At 39.7% G+C, this 17,840-nt stretch overlaps 1 protein-coding gene across 1 annotated transcript in view; it reads right to left on the bottom strand.

Moving 5' to 3' along the window:
• LOC103802795 (serine/threonine-protein phosphatase 2B catalytic subunit alpha isoform-like) overlaps positions 1-15,185 on the bottom strand; it is a gene marked incomplete at its 3' end in the record, with an annotated part of 66,387 nt that extends 51,202 nt beyond the window's left edge. Inside the window, exons 1-2 of the mRNA XM_009075318.1 lie at positions 14,963-15,185; positions 12,814-13,014 (exon numbers count right to left, since the gene is read on the bottom strand). Coding sequence (XP_009073566.1) covers positions 12,814-13,014; positions 14,963-15,185 — 424 coding nt within the window. The remainder of the gene's footprint in view (positions 1-12,813; positions 13,015-14,962) is intronic.
• Positions 15,186-17,840: the final 2,655 nt, after the last annotated feature.

Genomic DNA, 17,840 nt, shown 5'->3' on the forward strand with positions numbered 1-17,840 from the left:
GTGCAAATGTTATGAGAAGACAGATGCCTTTTGGAAGACTAATGCTTTGATTTTGTTTAAAATAGATAAAGTGAGTAATTTAGTTTCAATAGCACAGAAAATAACTGCTCCTGCTGCAAAGATTTAACCTTTACCCATTCAACTAATGTTAGACCTTCAAAGACCTTAGCTCTTCTCAAAAGCAAAAGCTTTGCCTAAAAACTAGGAAAGAACCAAATCATATTCCTGATATTCCTACAGATAAAAAAAAATATACAGGCCTTGAGGATGTAGAACACGCACACCAAACTTTGCTCAACTAATGCAAAAACTTAGAATTTTTGTTTATGCGATTGAAACACATTTTCTTCTACCATAAAAATCTGACAAGCAAAGGTGTCAGATCATCACTGATCCAACACAAATCCAGTTTATTTTTCACTGCCTCCTCAAGTAAGATAACCTGAAGTTTTTCTGAAATGCTTATTTAGGAAAAGAAAATCAGACTTCAAAACAAAAGGCTGACTTGCATTAGTTGCTGATGCTTACCCTCTCTCTCACACTTGCAGTAGCCTTCCAGCCTGTGCCTATAGCAACAAGGAGAGACCTTCGTGTCACCACCTTACTGCTTGCACATTAAAGACTATATGGCCTTGCTGGCAGGTGCATCAGGAAGCAGCCAGACATACCAAATGCATGCCACCAGATGGCATTTTCAACCAGTTACACTTTAAACTCATGCCTTCAGGAGGAGATCCTGCATATAATAAGAGTGTTCATATTCTGAAGCCTCAAGCCTATACTAGGAAAAGCACTGCTGAGGACCTAGATTGGTGTCAAGAATTTGAAAGTCATTTTGCTTTGCTAAAATCATCATTTTACTGAGAACACATTTGTTTCCTCAACAAGGATTCAGGGAGGCACAGAAATATTCTGCACAATGCTGGGTGTCCTCTCCCCACATATCTCCTTAATGATGTGTCTCTCATTTTACAATAGAATCCAGGTGCAATGCCATTGGATCTCCACAGAGATTTACACAGGATTTACTTACATTTGATACTGGTCCTCTAATAGGAGGTGGTTTGGGCCATAAGCAACCTCTATGTGCCTTTGGAAATGTAAGTTTTTCCACTGTAATGAGGAAGTTTATTTCCCTTAGCAGACACCTTAAAAAAACCCAACCAACCAAACCCCACCCCAAACCCCAAGTAATTCTGAACGAAACAGTAGACTATAAGCCTGTTTTTAATCTGCTCAATCAATCATTACCACATAGCACACAAACCACCTACGAATCTATAACAATGATTGCTTTATTGTTTTTAGAGAGCAGCCTAGTCTCACTTTGACACTGGCTTAAAATCTAAACTCATTTCAAATAAAATTCTGGTGAAATGGCTATCACCTGACATAGGCTTGAATAATTAACTGCCTTTTAGAGATACATTTTCTTACTTGTCTATAGAATCTAAAGATCATTTTCTCCCCAAAGGAGTTCTACTCTTTCAACTGGAGATTTTTCAGATTTTGGAGGGGAAAAAAGATAACCTGTTCTTACTGACCTCATAAACAGCTCTTAGGTCTACTTCTCTATACTTTTAGTTGTGTACCTGCACTGAGGCTAGATTTTTTCCCTCTTAAAAGACTGATGAGAACCAAAGGAAATGAAGTGGAATAAAGAAGCCACATTAGCTTTCATAATTTATTACTCTAGACGACTCCAAGTATTGCCTGTGACAGAAAGCAAGCTATGCAGAAAGAAAATGGAAGTGTTCTTGCACTGCCACTTCGTCAACAGCTGAAGTCACAGGATTCATTTCTATGGCCATCAGCAATCTCCCTAACCCACACGGTCACCCTGCAGCTCTCGAGCTCTATGTACAGAATGCAACGAACACAAAAGAAAATATGCATGAAACATGAGCTGAAATGTGTTGTGGGTTGTTCTCTTCGTTGTTGTTTTTTTTTTTTTTTAAATAAGGTTATAGATAAAAAAATATACTTTTAAGTGTTCTTTATCAATACAAGCTAATAAAGAATAAATCTGACACAGATCACTCAATTTTATCTCCTTGATTATGCAGAAAAGGAATATTCTTGGTCTGACTGGATAAACTCCTGTAGTGAACTCTCACAAGCAGTTCATTTTGGTATCTAAATCTGACAAATTTTGATTGAAGCAATACTTATGTGGTGTTTCCCAGTTGTAAAACCAGATTGGGAGCAAGAAGGGGTGTAAATGGTTGTCAAATAGTCTACATGGCAACTTTCAGAAGAAACGTCTGAAAGCAATGATGCTGATACACCTAATGAGCCAGAAGGATTCTTTGCAGCACCTTCTCTTGTGCTGAGGAGCACCAAAAGCTGGTTTTGACTCATAGATGCAGGCTCTGAAACTGAAGCTTAATCCCTTGCCATGGTGCCCTTGGGCTACCTGCTTTAAGGAAGATGACATAGATGGATCTGTAAAAATCTCACAGAAAGGAACAACACTGACTTAAACCAAGCAATCCACAAAGTTCAACACAACTGCTGATTTCAACAAGCAACAAAGACAGGGAATGACAAAATGCTATAGGACAGATTCCTCTTGAAAACTTAATTCTTGCTGAAGGTTCATCAGAGGATGAGGAGCAAGATCCTCCTCACCTATCAAGAACATTTTATCAGGAAGTAATTAGCATCCCAAATGGTATCAATACATGAATTTCAACGAGATTTAGATGCTCAAAGCTAAGAGGAGAAGGAAGCAGGAACAAACACAGTCATTGCAGAGACGGCACGAAGAAATAATTTGAGACTCACCATTTAATGATTTGATGCCCTGAAAAAGGCACATAATGACCCCTGTGTCAAAAGAAAATGTTATGGCTTGACACACTACCAGTACAAATCATGTACACTGTTGACAGAATCCCTTGTGACACTTCCCAAAACTTTCTGAAATCAACTGCAGATTGAAAAGATGCTTGTGTTCAGCACAATTAATCTTCATAATTGGTGCATATTTTTAGAGACCATGGAATCTTTTAGTGTAAGGACAATTTAAAACTATGAAAAATTTTTGGATTAATTTTTGTTTTGAACTATAGCAGATTTATTTTTCATTAAAAAAGGCAGTATCTTCACAGAGGACATTATCTATACATGGAAATTACTCTATAAATGTTTCATCTAGATAAATGCAGAAAGTCAAATAGAGAAAGCATCTGTCTCAGCTCTGGTAGTACTTCTTAGAATAATTAAAATGCTAATAAAGAGGCATGCAAAGGCAGGAAGAAGTAGAATCACCACCCACCTCAGAATAACATCCTTCTGTAAGTATCATTTCCAACTTCTAATGCTCTCTGAGTTATGCTCTTTCTAAGTGATGACAGGTAATGTTTATAATATCTCTTTAAGAACGAACCTGCTAGTTATCTCCTTTGCACTTGACAGTGCTTCTCAGTCAGGTTTTGGTGAATAAAGCACAGTTGAAGGTAAGAGACAGTTGGTATTAGCTCCAAAAGCACAAGCAGAGGGACACATCTGTACAGCGATTCCCAGACCAGAAAAACACAGTGGTACCTCCAAGTGGTACCTGACACAAAACACTGTTTGTCTCTGACTTGCTATTAGTCTGCCCTCTTGCATTCCTCCAGTTCCTTTTCTTGATTTCTACACTACAGCTGTTCTACAGCTGTTGCAGGTACAGTGTGATTAAGACCAAATCAATCCCCCTTCCTGCCTCACACACACGTAAATCCTGATTCCATGATTATTTGACACAAAGTGGGGAACACTGGTTTGTGCATGGCTGGTAGCTTTTTGTTTTCTGGGGGGTGAAGGCAAACATATGCTGGAATTTCCCTCTGCCTCTTTCTATATCTTACTCATTTCAGCAGCTCATCCATCCAAAACAGAGGAGGAATGAATGTGGGTGGCCACAATTTCAGCAGCGACCCCACTGCATTCCCACATCCCCTGACAATATAGACTACGACCTAAGATTGAGCTAAATTAACCTGAGGTGAGAATCAAAAGGAGGAATAACAAGGCACCACGAAAGGCAAGAACTAAAGTTCTCTTTCCTCCTAATGAGGATTACACAGTTCAAACACTATGGCTATTTTCAAAATAGAATCCAACTGTCAAAGACCCAGTTCTGACTCAAGTTGCGCTGTTTATGACTACATAATTGCAAAGCAAGTAAGACACCTGATTTGCAAGTTTCAGAAAAATATTTGAGAAGCTATAATAAACAGCACTGCTATGATGCGCTATGTCTGCTTGAAACAGACCTAGAAAAATGCTAAAGTGCTATACTGTGCTATCAGTGTTTACATGATGAACCACCCACATGTTAAATAAAAGATGGCAAGAACAAAGTCCTAAAGGCTTAGGTATTTGCAAGCAGCTGTTTTTGCATTTTTGCTGGTGGTTATTTTTTAATCAATGCAATTTCTGTGCTGTCTTGAAGCCAAATACATATTTGATCCTGCATTTCACAGTATCAAGTTAAGTTCCATATCTGAAGGGCATCTCAGATTCCATGATTTCAGTTTGGCTTCTTTGACTATGATTTTTGCACCAAAGAAAATGAAATACAGATAGATTGTTTATAAGAAAAAGTGAGGTAGTCAGCAGTATCCACTGCCTTGGCAATAATGATAGATTCAAGCAGCTGCTACTAGAAAACATCAACTCTGCCAAAATGTCAGATGTCTGAAGCAGCTCAATTAAGGTACAAGACACAACCACTTTGTTCTATCAGGGATGCAGGCAGGCATATTTCAGCCTATATCTGGAATCAACAGAAGTATTTAGGGAAGGAATAGATTAAAGAAATTTAATACCTACAGCCTTACATCTTCACCTTCCTTTGGAACTCTCAGTTTTCAAGCCACAAGTGATTCGAACTATTACGAGTTCTCAATAAAGCATGCAAAATAGCTGGAGCAGTGTCAGTTTTAATCAGCAACCCAAACAAAGGATCCAATCAAGTTCACTTTGGTAGTTCAACAGCATCCTTATATGACAAATAATTTTACTGCGAGTTTAACATGCAGGTTTTCTGTAGTTTAATGACATTCAACAGTGATATGTTACATGAAATAACTGTTGCATCAGCAAACTGTATTTATGCTACATTGACAAAAGAGTATATCTGATGCATTTTTTAAAATTACAGCAAACATTTCTTCACAAAGTTTAACTAATTTAAGTCAGAGAGCACATCTGCCTTATAGAGGCATGCAAAAAACAATCGGACTATGATTTGTTTTCAAGAAGGACACAAGAGTAGATGACGCAAATAATACTTTTCCTTTCCTCTCCTTCCCAGTTTCAACCTGTTCTTCTGAAATCTCATTTATGGAAATGAGTTTGTGAATTGATATTAAGAAAGAAACAAGATAAAGTTTATTTCAAACAGTTACCTCACTGCAGGCAAAGTTAATTTTCCTGTGATGAAGGAGAATTAACCACAAACCATTTATTCTGAGAGTATTCTGAGAGTGAGAACAAGTTGCTGAAATGTGTCCAGTTCTCCAGTGTTACTGGTCCAGATAGGAAGTGTACAAGTATACTGCAAAACTCAAACTGATGTAGTTACACCAGGAACATCTGCAACTCTCATGTATCTCTAAGACACAGAAGAAAGTGTTGTACTGCAACCAGCATCCTGTTTGGTGGGCAAACTCCATCATGCACTCAGAAACAAAATTAAAGATGTCTTTTTAAAGCTAACTTTACTTAATGCATTATGGCCACGAAGGGAAAAGCATATTTCTTACTCTCAGAGGTTGCAGGCATCTGGGTTTCAAATGAGCAATTAAGCTTCTAGACTTGTGAGTCTGAAGACACTAGCCACTCAGGATGGGGTTTTACAGTTTGAGCATGTAAATGCTTTTTTCATGACACATAAGTAAATATTTTAGTTATACATGTCCTGGAAAATCAATAGTTTCTTCAACAGTAATCACAGTACATAGGGTTTAGAGCATAAATTAAATTAGTTAAGTGTGAAATTGGTTTAATGTCACAGCAGTAAAGTGATACAAACATTACAAGCAACTTAAGTATTTAAGTTGTATTTTACCAAAGCACACAAAGGTTTTGCAACTTGACCTCTAAACCGACGGGACAACACGCACCAGGGTAGGTCCACATAGTACTGAGAAGGTCTGATTCCTGACAAAGTCAAGGGAGATGTTTTTAAAGTAGATCAGCATCCTGCCGAGGAGGTTTGACACTGCACATCCTAGATCTTAAAATGGACTAAATTCTGACATTATGAAATAGATATGAAAAAGAAAATATTTCTGATCCATCTGGTTTTTGCCCAAAGACACTACCATGAAACTGCAAGTGGGTGTATTTCCCCTCAGCATGCACCAGGTTAGAACTTACATATCTATTGGAAATACATACACACCCTACCTTACACTATGTGAGGCCAAGGGAATAGCAAGGAAGGCTCTGGAAGCAACAGTGGTTTCCTTGCATCTACCACATCTGTAAATAAGGGAGCTATAAAAACAGGACTAGTAGAGGAAAACCATATGCCCAAGGAAAAGATGTGCAGACACTGAGACACTTGCTACACTGAAAGAATAAACTTTTATTCTGTCTTTGATGCTCTCCCATCTTCACATACCGAGCTGCGTGCATCTGGCATTTCAGACAGCTTTGAACATGGGCCACAGAGTCAGGACCTTCTCAATGAAGTATGTGAAGGTTTAAGCAAAAGTATATGCTGTTTTATATATTTTCCAAGATGCTGCCCACCATGCCTGCACATGGCCTGGCAACAGTCTCCTAGTCAGAAACCACCATCACGACCACTGCTGGTGGTGACACCCACACAAACAGAATGGAGAACACCTGTACACAGGCACCTGCCTCCTAATGTACACACATCACCTATCAGTACCATGTGCCAAAAAGCACAGGTTTATAAAGATGCATATGACTTAGGGGTTTGTGTTCTTAGTTTACTAAAGGTAACTCTTGTTTATAATGACGGGAAGAGACTAACCATAAGTACTGCCCACTGAGCACAAAAAATGAGAGATGTCAAATATTACAAGAAGAAACAGAGCACATGTTAGTTAATTTAAAAATAGATATCAACAGGGAAAAAAAAGTCTATCTTAAAAGCACTGACTCACATATCTTATAAACTTATTCATTTGTGTAGTCATATGTGCAAGAAGTATCAATCTATTTTCATCCAGTATCTGAAAAATCCAACAATATTCTTAAGAAAAATAATCCAGAAGGTACAAGCAAATATGTACAATGAGTTATTAGAGAAACATACTTACAGTTCCATGTCTGTCCTGTAGTTAAGTATGTCATTTAAGGTTGTATAAATTAAAATCACAGAAATGTTAAGGTGAGAAGGTCATATAGCACAACCTACTCTGTTCAAAACAGAGCCAACTTCAAAATCAGATCCAGCTTTGAAGCTGACAGTGGCTGTTGTCATCAGCTACTTTGCTGCTGAAATCAAATCCTGCAATATGATTTTTTGGTCTTTGTATTTTAATCTTAGCACTTCCAGATTAATAATTCTATTTAACCTGTCACAGCTGGTAGTTTTTGCAGATGTCAGAAAACAACAATTTATCATGTTCCAAAAGTGCAGATTTGGTTGCTTTGAACAGGACCAGTGAAATGAGGCCCATTAATGTCAATTAATCATACACTTAGTAATTAGTGAACAGTGTCAGCATCAGGGTAGTGAATTAGTGTCAGCAAAAAAAAACCAAAAAGGGACTCCACATTTAGGATGTGATAGAATTAAGACTTCAAGTACAACCTCTCTTGCATATTCTTTATGTCACAAATTCCTTAATTATAGAGTCACTTTCTGCTCTTTTCCATGCAGTGGACAGGATGAACCACACGCACACAGTGAGCAGCTTTCAGGATGTGTTCTCTTCATTTGTGCAAAATGTGCTTTATCTACAAAACTTCTATAAACCTTACTCTGAAGACAGCATGATCAGCTTGCTTACATACTCTCAACACTACTCTGTATAGCAATATCTCCTCAAGACTCACTAAAGACTTTGTCTGTCTTCAAAGCACAGGTGAGCTAAAGGTCAGTTTTACAGACTGGAAGCCAAGCAAGACAATATTGCCATCAAAAGTTTTACCTAAACTTGTTTTTCTCACACAACATATTTACAAATCCAAAGAATTTAAAATTTTAGAGATAATTCTATAACATACAGAGGTATGTACATATATTCATGCACAGAGAAAGTGACCCATGCTTGACATGTGGTTAAGAGTGTTCACTACCTAAGAACAGCAAACTGGAAGTGAGGGCCCATAAAAACATGCAGATAATTAGCCATCATGCAAAGAAAGGGTAGTATATATCACTTGCCCAAAATCACCCTGTATAGTAATGAACTTCTATAATAAGGCCACATAAAGTTGCCCAGGCAATTATAAATCTGGCATTCCCAGCTGTACTTTGCAGTGTGACTTCAGTAAATATTGCCATCACTGAGGTTCAGAGACATACATTCTTAGCCTTCTAGGAAAAAAATAAATTACAAATGGCCCAGTTTCTCCATGCATCATTATACTGTTATGAACATAATATAGGACTGGAAATTCCAAGGCTGCCATAGAGACATCTTTGCTCTGAACACTAAACAGCTGCAGTCTGTACTGGTAGATCAACCTCATTAAACACACAAGCTTAAAACTAAGGCCACATTCTCCAAGAGAAGAGGTTATAGATGTAGAAGTTGGGAACAATCCATTTGTGGAACATTGCTCCCTGATCCCTTGCCATCTGCCTTTTCCCTGGAGGGTGAGAGTTGGCATGGACATTCCCCATGGTACTGCAGGCAACTGGAAATCATCCTGGCAGCCCAGGGTGCCCAACTTGCTTCTTCCACACTCTGGAAACCCAGATGACCTCACAATCCTTGTGCCAGTCCCCCCACTGCTGCCAGTCATGAGACAGGTCTGTACCAGTAACTGCTTCTACCAAAGCTGTCACTCTGCAGCTAGGCCCACCCCACCATGCACCCCTTTATCTCCTAGACCAGGTGCCTTGCCCACCTAGTCCCAATACCCATCACCCTCTTGCTCATCTTTCTACTCTGTCTGCCCAGCCATCCTCTGTCAAGCTCTGACTCTGTCTCTTGGCCATTTTCTTTTCTCCCAAGCTTTTCACCTCTATCACATATTCTTGTCTTCAAGTCAAGTGGCCAGTCTCAATCATCTCCTTGTCATCTCTTGAGCAGCTCCTTTCACCACTTTTCATCTCTACTTTCAGCCTTCCCCTCAATACGCTCACTTTTTTTTGACCTTATTTTCTCCATCCTTCCCAATTCACATGCACAAGTCAACACAAAGTTGCCTCAACAGTTCCCAGATGCAATAAGAGTCCTGATAGCAGAGCAGTTGGAGTCTCTTCTTAGTTCAGATTCCCACCCAGTGAACAGTAGGCCTGTGTAACAACTGCAGGAACAGTTGACCTTGGCTGTAAACCAGACCCGTGGAGAACCAGGCATGCATGTACATTTGTGGCAAATGGAGAATCTGAACTAAGGTCGCAAATGAGTTCATCAGAAATACTTCAGAAGGCTTATAACCTTGCCAAATTTGAAAATAAAATGTATTAATTCAAAATGACAATCACATTGATGCTTCCAGCTAACCACATCACAGAGTAAGTTTTATACATAAATGCAAAATAACTGATTGTGTATTCCACATTCAGGTGCCTTGCATGACTTGCCCCCAGTTATAATTTTCTCACTTAAATTCAGGTTTTCTATGTACCCACTTTATTGCATATGACTTTACTTATAAACAGAACTCTGATATTTTTTCTGAGGACAATTTTGTTATCCTTTAAAAGAAACAAAAGTGGAATTTCAAATGGATGGATAGCTGCACTAGGCATTAAGAAAAAAACATTTCATGTTCTTTAATATTTATCAAGTATATCACTGTACTAATCCACAGTGCACTTGCTTCAACAGTTAGGCTCTTCTATCTCTTTTCCTTTTGCTGATCACCATCTCATAAACCAGCTACGAGGATACATTTCTAAAAGATTAATGCATGTCCCACAAAGGATCCCACATTAGTGGATTTATTAGTGATTTCTGACTATCAGTCTTTAACAAGACTTCTTCTCTTCTATAAATCTAAAATTTTGGGGTTTATCCACTCTATCAGTGGTTTTGTTTGTTCTTCCAAATGTCTGAAGAAAAAGAAAGCTCTCCTCTACGCCACAGTTACTTCTTCACTGCCTGTATACCTGGCACTTCCACCACATCATCAGTCAACTGATATTCTCTTTATCCAGTCACCTGCTGTCATACTACTCACGCAGAGAAAACTGTCAGGCCCATAACAACATGCCTTACAAGCTTTTTCAGCCTTCCCCTCACAATTTAATTTTTCCCTTCTTTTGATGATCACTTTCATAACCATAGCTTTCATGTTTGTTCATACAGAAGATTAGCACTTCTCAGCTATCCTGCTAACAAGCATTAGAAGTCCAGTTTTCTGACACCAGCTTAAAAGAGAGTAGCTACCAGTCACCCTCAGGAATGTTGCAGTATCACAATCACTGTATGAGAATAATGTCAAAAGCAGGAACAAAGCAAGATGTAGGCTCAACTGAAAAAAAGAATGAAGGACGTAAAATTATACCGGTGTTATACAATGGGGTAAACTTCAGGAGATTAATCCCCAAAATACCTCCAAAAACCTTTAAGAAAAAAAAATTGAAAGAGAAAAATTTTTAAAAAGAAAGAGAATATTAAACACAGGCTTATGGAAATCAGCTGGGACACAGCACACCAGAGCCATCCTCCTACAGTCTACATCTCTCAATGGATTAAAAAAAAGTTAAAGAGAAAATCCATAAAAAAGTAGAATTTTTTTGTGTGTCTGCCACTCACTTAAGGACAATGTTATTGCAGCTCTACAACTTCCTCCATTTACCATGAAAATGCCTGTAGAAGTTTCTTCTCAGTCGATTATTTATTTTATTTCCTCTATTCATCCATGAGCCACAACATGATTGACATCTTTTCCATCAGAACTGTACAGCAGCATGACAAGCTATTTATTACATAAAAGATGATATACATTAACTCTCCAGGTCAAGCTACAATCCTCTAGCTGGATGTCATTTTTAAAACTATGAGTTTTAAAAACTTGTGCATCATTCTAGTCCCGACACTACACACCTCTCCCCTTACAGAGAAGATTTCTGAAAATTAAGATGTTATTTCTGTGTAGTTTTTGGTGAATGCTACCAGCATCGGTAATAAAGATTGTTAAGTCTTCTGCAGCAAACAACCCTATTTCTTATACTTTTATCAGGGGTCTCAAGCAACAAAAGTGCCTTCTTAAACTGAGTTTCATACTTTGGTTTCATAGTTTAAGCTGGCTGGAACCAGGTATCTTTAGCCCCCCAGCTAAATTTCTATGCCACAGATCAATTGCTTGCCAAAAATGCACTCATATCCAATAGCAACAATAAAACATGGAAAGAGGCACATTAGAGCAAGCAAATGCATTCATACATTCAGAATGCAGGCGGAGGCAGGAGACAATTAGAGAAGGAAATTCAAATATAAGGCATTTCCTGAGGATTAATGAGTGGGTGGTAATGTTTTGATAGTCAAGGGCAGAATGGGTTCTGCAACTGGCACAATTCATTAATCCCCCAGGCAACACAAACTGGGATTCTGCTAATTTTTTTTCTGTGCTTGTTATTTTCCTTAGCATTTAATTAAAATTTCCACTTACTCTGACACCATTGTTCCCTCATAGAATCACAGAATGGTTGGGTTTGGTTTGGAAGGGACCTTATAGATCATCTAGTTCCAACTCCCCTGCCATGGGCAGGGACACCTTTCACTAAATCAGGTTGCTTAAAACACCATCCAACCTGGCCTTGAACACTGCCAGGGATGGGGCATCCACAGCTTCTCTGGGCAACCTGTTCCAGTGCCACATCATGCTCACAGTAAAGAATGTCTTCCTAACACCTAATCTAAACCCACCCTCTGTCAGTTTAAAGCCATTTCTCCCTGCCCTATCACTACATACCCTTGTGAAAAGTCCCTCTCCACTGAGCCTTCTCTTCTCCAGGCTGAACAGTCCCAGCTCTCTCAGTCTGTCTGCAGTGGAGAGGTGCTCCAGCATCTAAGCATTTTCGTGGCCTCCTCTGGACAGAACAGAGGGGCAGAATCACCTCAGTCGACCTGCTGGTCACACTGCATTTGATGCAGCTCAGGATATGATTGGATTTCTGGGCTGCAAGTGTGCATTGCTACAACATGTTGAACTTCTCATCCACCAACACTCTTAAGTCCTTCTCCTCAGGACAGCTCTCAATCCATTCTTTGCCCAGTGTTTATTTGTGCTTGGGATTGTCCTAAGCCACATGTAGGAAATTACACTTGGCCTTATTGTTCAGAGCCCAGCACTGTCTGTATATCTGAACAGTACTACTGTGGTAAATAACATCTATCAAATTATGGAATTAATACCTGGTACAAAAGCCCAGATAACTTTTCAAGTTTAAGAAAGTAGTTCTAATCCTCTGAAGACTAAAACTGCTTTCTGCCTTAGAAACAGAAAGGGCTCAGATCTAATCCTTTCCTCAATACAGAAGCTGCTTGATGGTCTCTATTATCCTAGTGGCAGCAGACAAAGAGCAAATCAAGTACTGGAGAGAACAAATGATTTTTCTCTCCCTTCGGTACCACAGGAAGCCACATACACTAATGCATTACTTAACATGTCCCAGGTAGCAAACATAGCCCTGCATCATCATAACTCCATACTGACCTGTGACTGGTGCATCTATGTCCAGCAAATTTTTTTCCTGGCGGAGAATCGAAGCTCCCTCTGTTATTATTCTCAAAGCAACACTCTCTTCCAGCCTCCCTTCTTTCATAAGGTGGGCCTTTAGGATATCCACACGCGGTTTTCCATCATTGTCAAACACTTCCTTAGCTGTGAGCCGATGACTTGGAGGAAATGGGACAGCTAAGTGAAAAAAAAACAAAAATATGTGGTCACTTTTTACAGTAAAGCTCCTATTACCAACAATGACGTATTTCAAAACACATCTCTGCTGCAAATCAATGTTAACATAGATTTTCTACTGCCTCCTATAATTTTTGGTTTAAAATTGGGCATAGATTATCAAAGATACCATTAAAGCACATGTAGTCTGCAGGATATATTATTCATGCATGCAAGAACAACTAATTTGTGTTATAAAAACTGAGATGAAGATTTATGCCATATTTACATATATTCAAACAAGCCCTGCAAAAGGTATGGGAATATCAGGGAAAGGAGGGAATGGAGTTTATACTGCTCTAGTGGCACTAAAGAACATTGACAGAAGACTCCCTTCCATTAAGACCACAAAATGCACAAACAAGTGCAGTATTTAATATCCATGCATGCACATGCATAGATACACTCCAATTAAAATTCTAAAATCCAAGACAGACCTCTCTCTAATGACTCTGGGTGGGGGGATGGAAGATGTTTTCCCTGTATAAGTAATAGTTAGCCACACAAGATAGATATGAATCCCATCAAAACATGCCTGATTGCCAAGCAGACCCCTCTAACAAAGGCAGGGCAGAGGATGCTGGAAATGCATGAACAAATGGGAAGACTGTCCTAGCAACATGGCAATGACTAGTGAGCTGTGTACTGCTGCCACGTAAGGTCTTGGGCATACGGCAAACTTTTCTGCTCCTGCTCTTCTGGAGCCAGCTGGAGCAAGCAGGCTCAGAGGTGATGCTGTCAGCTGCCAGGATGAGGCTGGAGCATTATCCCAGCTTAACCCCCTTTCCCTTGCAGTTCAATCAGAGTGGCATTAGGCAGCGACTGCCTCACTAGCCACAGGGTAATTCCACTGATCCCTGCCACAGCTGCAGGAGGGTCAGGTTGCTAAGGAGCTCCAAGCAGGGAGAGGAGGTGGCGACAAGGCAGGTCTCAGCTGGCCACATCTGCAGTGCAACCCATCCCTGCCAAAGGACCTTGTTTCCTCTGGAGTGTCTTACTGGCAGCTTTGCCACACTGTGAGACATGAAACCCTAATGCAGCAGATTAATATATCTGTTAGCTTCGATTTTCTTCTAATTTCACAATCACTGTACTTCAGAAACAGCCCATAAATCACACCCATGATTTAAAGCCCAAGGCAAGCACTCTTCATTTACACTACCAAGAGTAACAGAGCAGAAAATAAAAAAATCACTTTATGCAGTTATTACTCACTGATACTTTTAACACAAACAGCTTCAGAAAATGTCTTTTTGTTTTGTTTGGTTTGGTTTTTTAAGAGCTTTTTACTGCCTCAGCTCCAGCAGTCCATCCTCTGAAATAGAGCATGTGGGTGTCTGTAATACACTGAAGCCTGACTGTTGTCAGACTTAAAACACTGGACAAATAGGTGAGAGGGTGAAAATTTATGACATTCCTGACAGGAGTGGGATTCTCCCGAAAAAGTGACCCTACAGCCAACAATGAAGTCAAAATACAGTCCTCAGCCCTGGAAAGCCTGCAACAGATCCACAATGATCTTTCCCCTAGATTGCTTTAAATTAGTCTGTTTTGAATGGCACTTCTATGATGAGAAGTAGACTGTCAAAGAAAAAAACCTAATCACTCCTTTTACAGCTACTGCAGTTGAGCCTATGCCATGACACTCTCAAAAATGAGTTTATATGCTTTGTCAGTCTTTCATTTAATATCTGCATCACACGCTCAAAAGCAAGACAGCTATACCATAAAATGGTTTGGGGTGAAAGGGATCTCAAAGACCATCTAGTTCCAAATCCCCTGCCATGGGCTGGGACATATCCCGCTGGACCAGGTTGCTCAAAGCCACATCCAACCTGACCTTGAACACTTCAAGAGATGCAGTACTTCAGGTGAGGTCTCAAAAAGCTGAACAGGGGGGCAGAAACACCTCTCTCCATCTGCTGGTCATGGGTCTTGTGATGCAATCCAGGACAGTTAGCTTTCCAGGCTATAAGCACACATTGCCAGCTCACGACAAACTTCTCGTCAAACAACACCTCCAAGTCCTCCACCTCAGGGTTCCTCTCAGTCCACTCTCCACTCAGCCTGTATTTGTGCTTGGGATTGCCTCGATCGACATCAAAGACCTTGCACTTGGCCTTGTTTAACATCGTAAGACTCGCACAAGCTCACCTCACTCTCCACCTGTATTTGTGCTTGGGATTGCCTCGATCGACATCAAAGACCTTGCACTTGGCCTTGTTTAACATCGTAAGACTCGCACAAGCTCACCTCCTAAGCCTGTCAGGGTCCCTCTAGATAGTATCCCTTCCCTCCAGTGTGTTGACTGCACTACACAGCTTGGTGTCGTCAGCAAACTTGGTGAGGGTGCACTCAGTCCCATTGTCAATGTCATCAACAAACAGCTCTGATCGACATCAAAGACCTTGCACTTGGCCTTGTTTAACATCGTAAGACTCGCACAAGCTCACCTCCTAAGCCTGTCAGGGTCCCTCTAGATAGTATCCCTTCCCTCCAGTGTGTTGACTGCACTACACAGCTTGGTGTCGTCAGCAAACTTGGTGAGGGTGCACTCAGTCCCATTGTCAATGTCATCAACAAACAGCTCTTGTCCCAACCCTGAGAAGACCCTCATGAGGACCAGGGCTTGCACACATGACTACAGACAACCTCATCCGCTCAGTCTTCCTGGTCAGGTAGCCTGTCCTTGTCCTGCCTTTAATCCTGACCCACAAGCTCTTGTTCAGCTTCTCATCTCTTCCCATGCAGATACATGAGCTATAAACAATTCATTATGCAGCACAGAAAAAGAATAATTATAGCAAAAAAAAAAAAAAAAAAAAAAAAAAAAAAGAAGACGTTAATGAGAACTCAGCAGTTCCTCAAACCCTCACCCTCCTTCTACAAAACAAAACAAAAACCTGGAAGGCTAGCTAGTCCTAACGATCTTGTGCTTCCTTCAAGGAGGAAGGAGAAGGAGGAAAAGTTGGTAGTTATCTGCAATCATTTTGGCTAGAAGAAGCACATACCATTAGCTTGCCTTAGGAAGAGAACCACCACTGTTCCTCAAAGGTATCATAATGTAAAAACCTATGCAGTGCACTAGTACTTTGAGGTAACTACCATATATGCATTTGTGCTGAAAGGATATTTTTAAATTTATAAAGATAGAGAAAAACAGAGAAGTAATCAAGCAAACAAAAGCTATGACATATAACCTTTTAATTAAGAAAAAAATACGGCATAGACTGCAGCGCTGTAACAGTTCTGCAGCCAGAGCTCTAACGAAGATGCAGCAGTGGTTAATTAAAGGAAAAAAAAGACACTGTTCCAATAGCAGATGATTCATGATTAATTAGCAAAAACATGAGCGACTGAATAGACCACAAATTGCATCTTCCATTATGGGAATATTAATTTTGAATGTACACATATACAGAGCTTCCACAGAAGAACAACATAAGAAATGGTCATGTTCATGTAGAAGTCAGTTAAACATCATTCTTTACTGGTAACGCCCCCAAAATGTCTGACTCGAGCAAAATCCCGTTATAAATACAACAAACATTTAATTTCCACTGCTTTATATATACACCAGTTACCACCTGAATATGCAGGTATCCATCAGTTCTTCCATACCTGCTTTCTTTTTCTGCTTTTTTAAACCTATGCTTTTAGCACGTGCAATAAATAACTCTTTCTCTCACAGTGGTTTTGCTGTTATCAGGAATAAACCCCAGAGTCTCATCAGACACAAACTGTGCACACAGCATGCACAACGAGGAGGAGCAGGTAGCTGGCAGAGGAGCCCACCAGGGAGAGGCAGGAGGAGGAAGGAGTGGGGGCTTGAACTGCCAGCACCAAGCTCCTTGCCGCAGCACAGGCTCAGGAGATGTTTTTGTTAAAAGAGGTGGAAATCTGTATTAAGCAAAGGCCACAAAAAAGGGAGGGGCAATAAAATTGGTATCTGCATACCATATGTATTTTTAGAAGTTTAGTGACAAATCTCACTACAAGACCACCACATGAGAGTCATACATGCTTAACCACACTCAGTAAAACTTAAAACCTGGACTAGTCTCCAATTTGTTCACATTATTTTCTTTATATTAGCATTAGAAAAAAAATTTACCCTGGTGGTTTGGTGATAAAACATAGACCACAACCAAATGCAAAGAGACAAAGTTTTTAACCCTTTACCTCAACCTGTCAGTAACATCCTCCTGAGATCAGAAACCAGAAGAAAATACTCTCAACTACTTACTAGTGCTTTTTTGGTTTTGCTTTTGGTTTGGGTTTTTTTTTTTCAGTTGAGCTTTTGGGTCTCTTGAGCATGTTCCAGCAAATGGAGGAAAAGATCAAACTGCTATTTTACTGCTCTTGCAGGCTCCTGCAAAACCCATCTTACCATTAACACAGCCACTGCAAAGGTCAGACACATCGTTACTGCTTCACTCAAATATTAAGCAGCCTCTCTGGAACAAATAAATAAACCATAAAGAGCTGTGTTTAATTAGAGTGGACCATGTGTGCACACATAAATAAAATACAAGCATGTGGCAAAGCAAGCATTATTTTGTTTATATATTATTCATTTTAAAATGAAGCTGTACACTATATGAATACTCTCAGAGGAGGCTGCCCATAGGAAAAACTCTCTTTCATCAATATTCAAGTTCCCTGAAAATTATCTCCTCCTGTAATCCTTGTCCTATAATTTCCTATAACTTATGCTGTATGTCTGTATGTAGCTATGTTTATAGCACACCATACTTTTATGAAAAATAAATGCTTTCCTCTTCATT

The sequence above is a fragment of the Acanthisitta chloris genome, unplaced genomic scaffold, assembly GCF_000695815.1.
Source record: "Acanthisitta chloris isolate BGI_N310 unplaced genomic scaffold, ASM69581v1 scaffold12145, whole genome shotgun sequence".
Classification (NCBI taxonomy): domain Eukaryota; kingdom Metazoa; phylum Chordata; class Aves; order Passeriformes; family Acanthisittidae; genus Acanthisitta; species Acanthisitta chloris.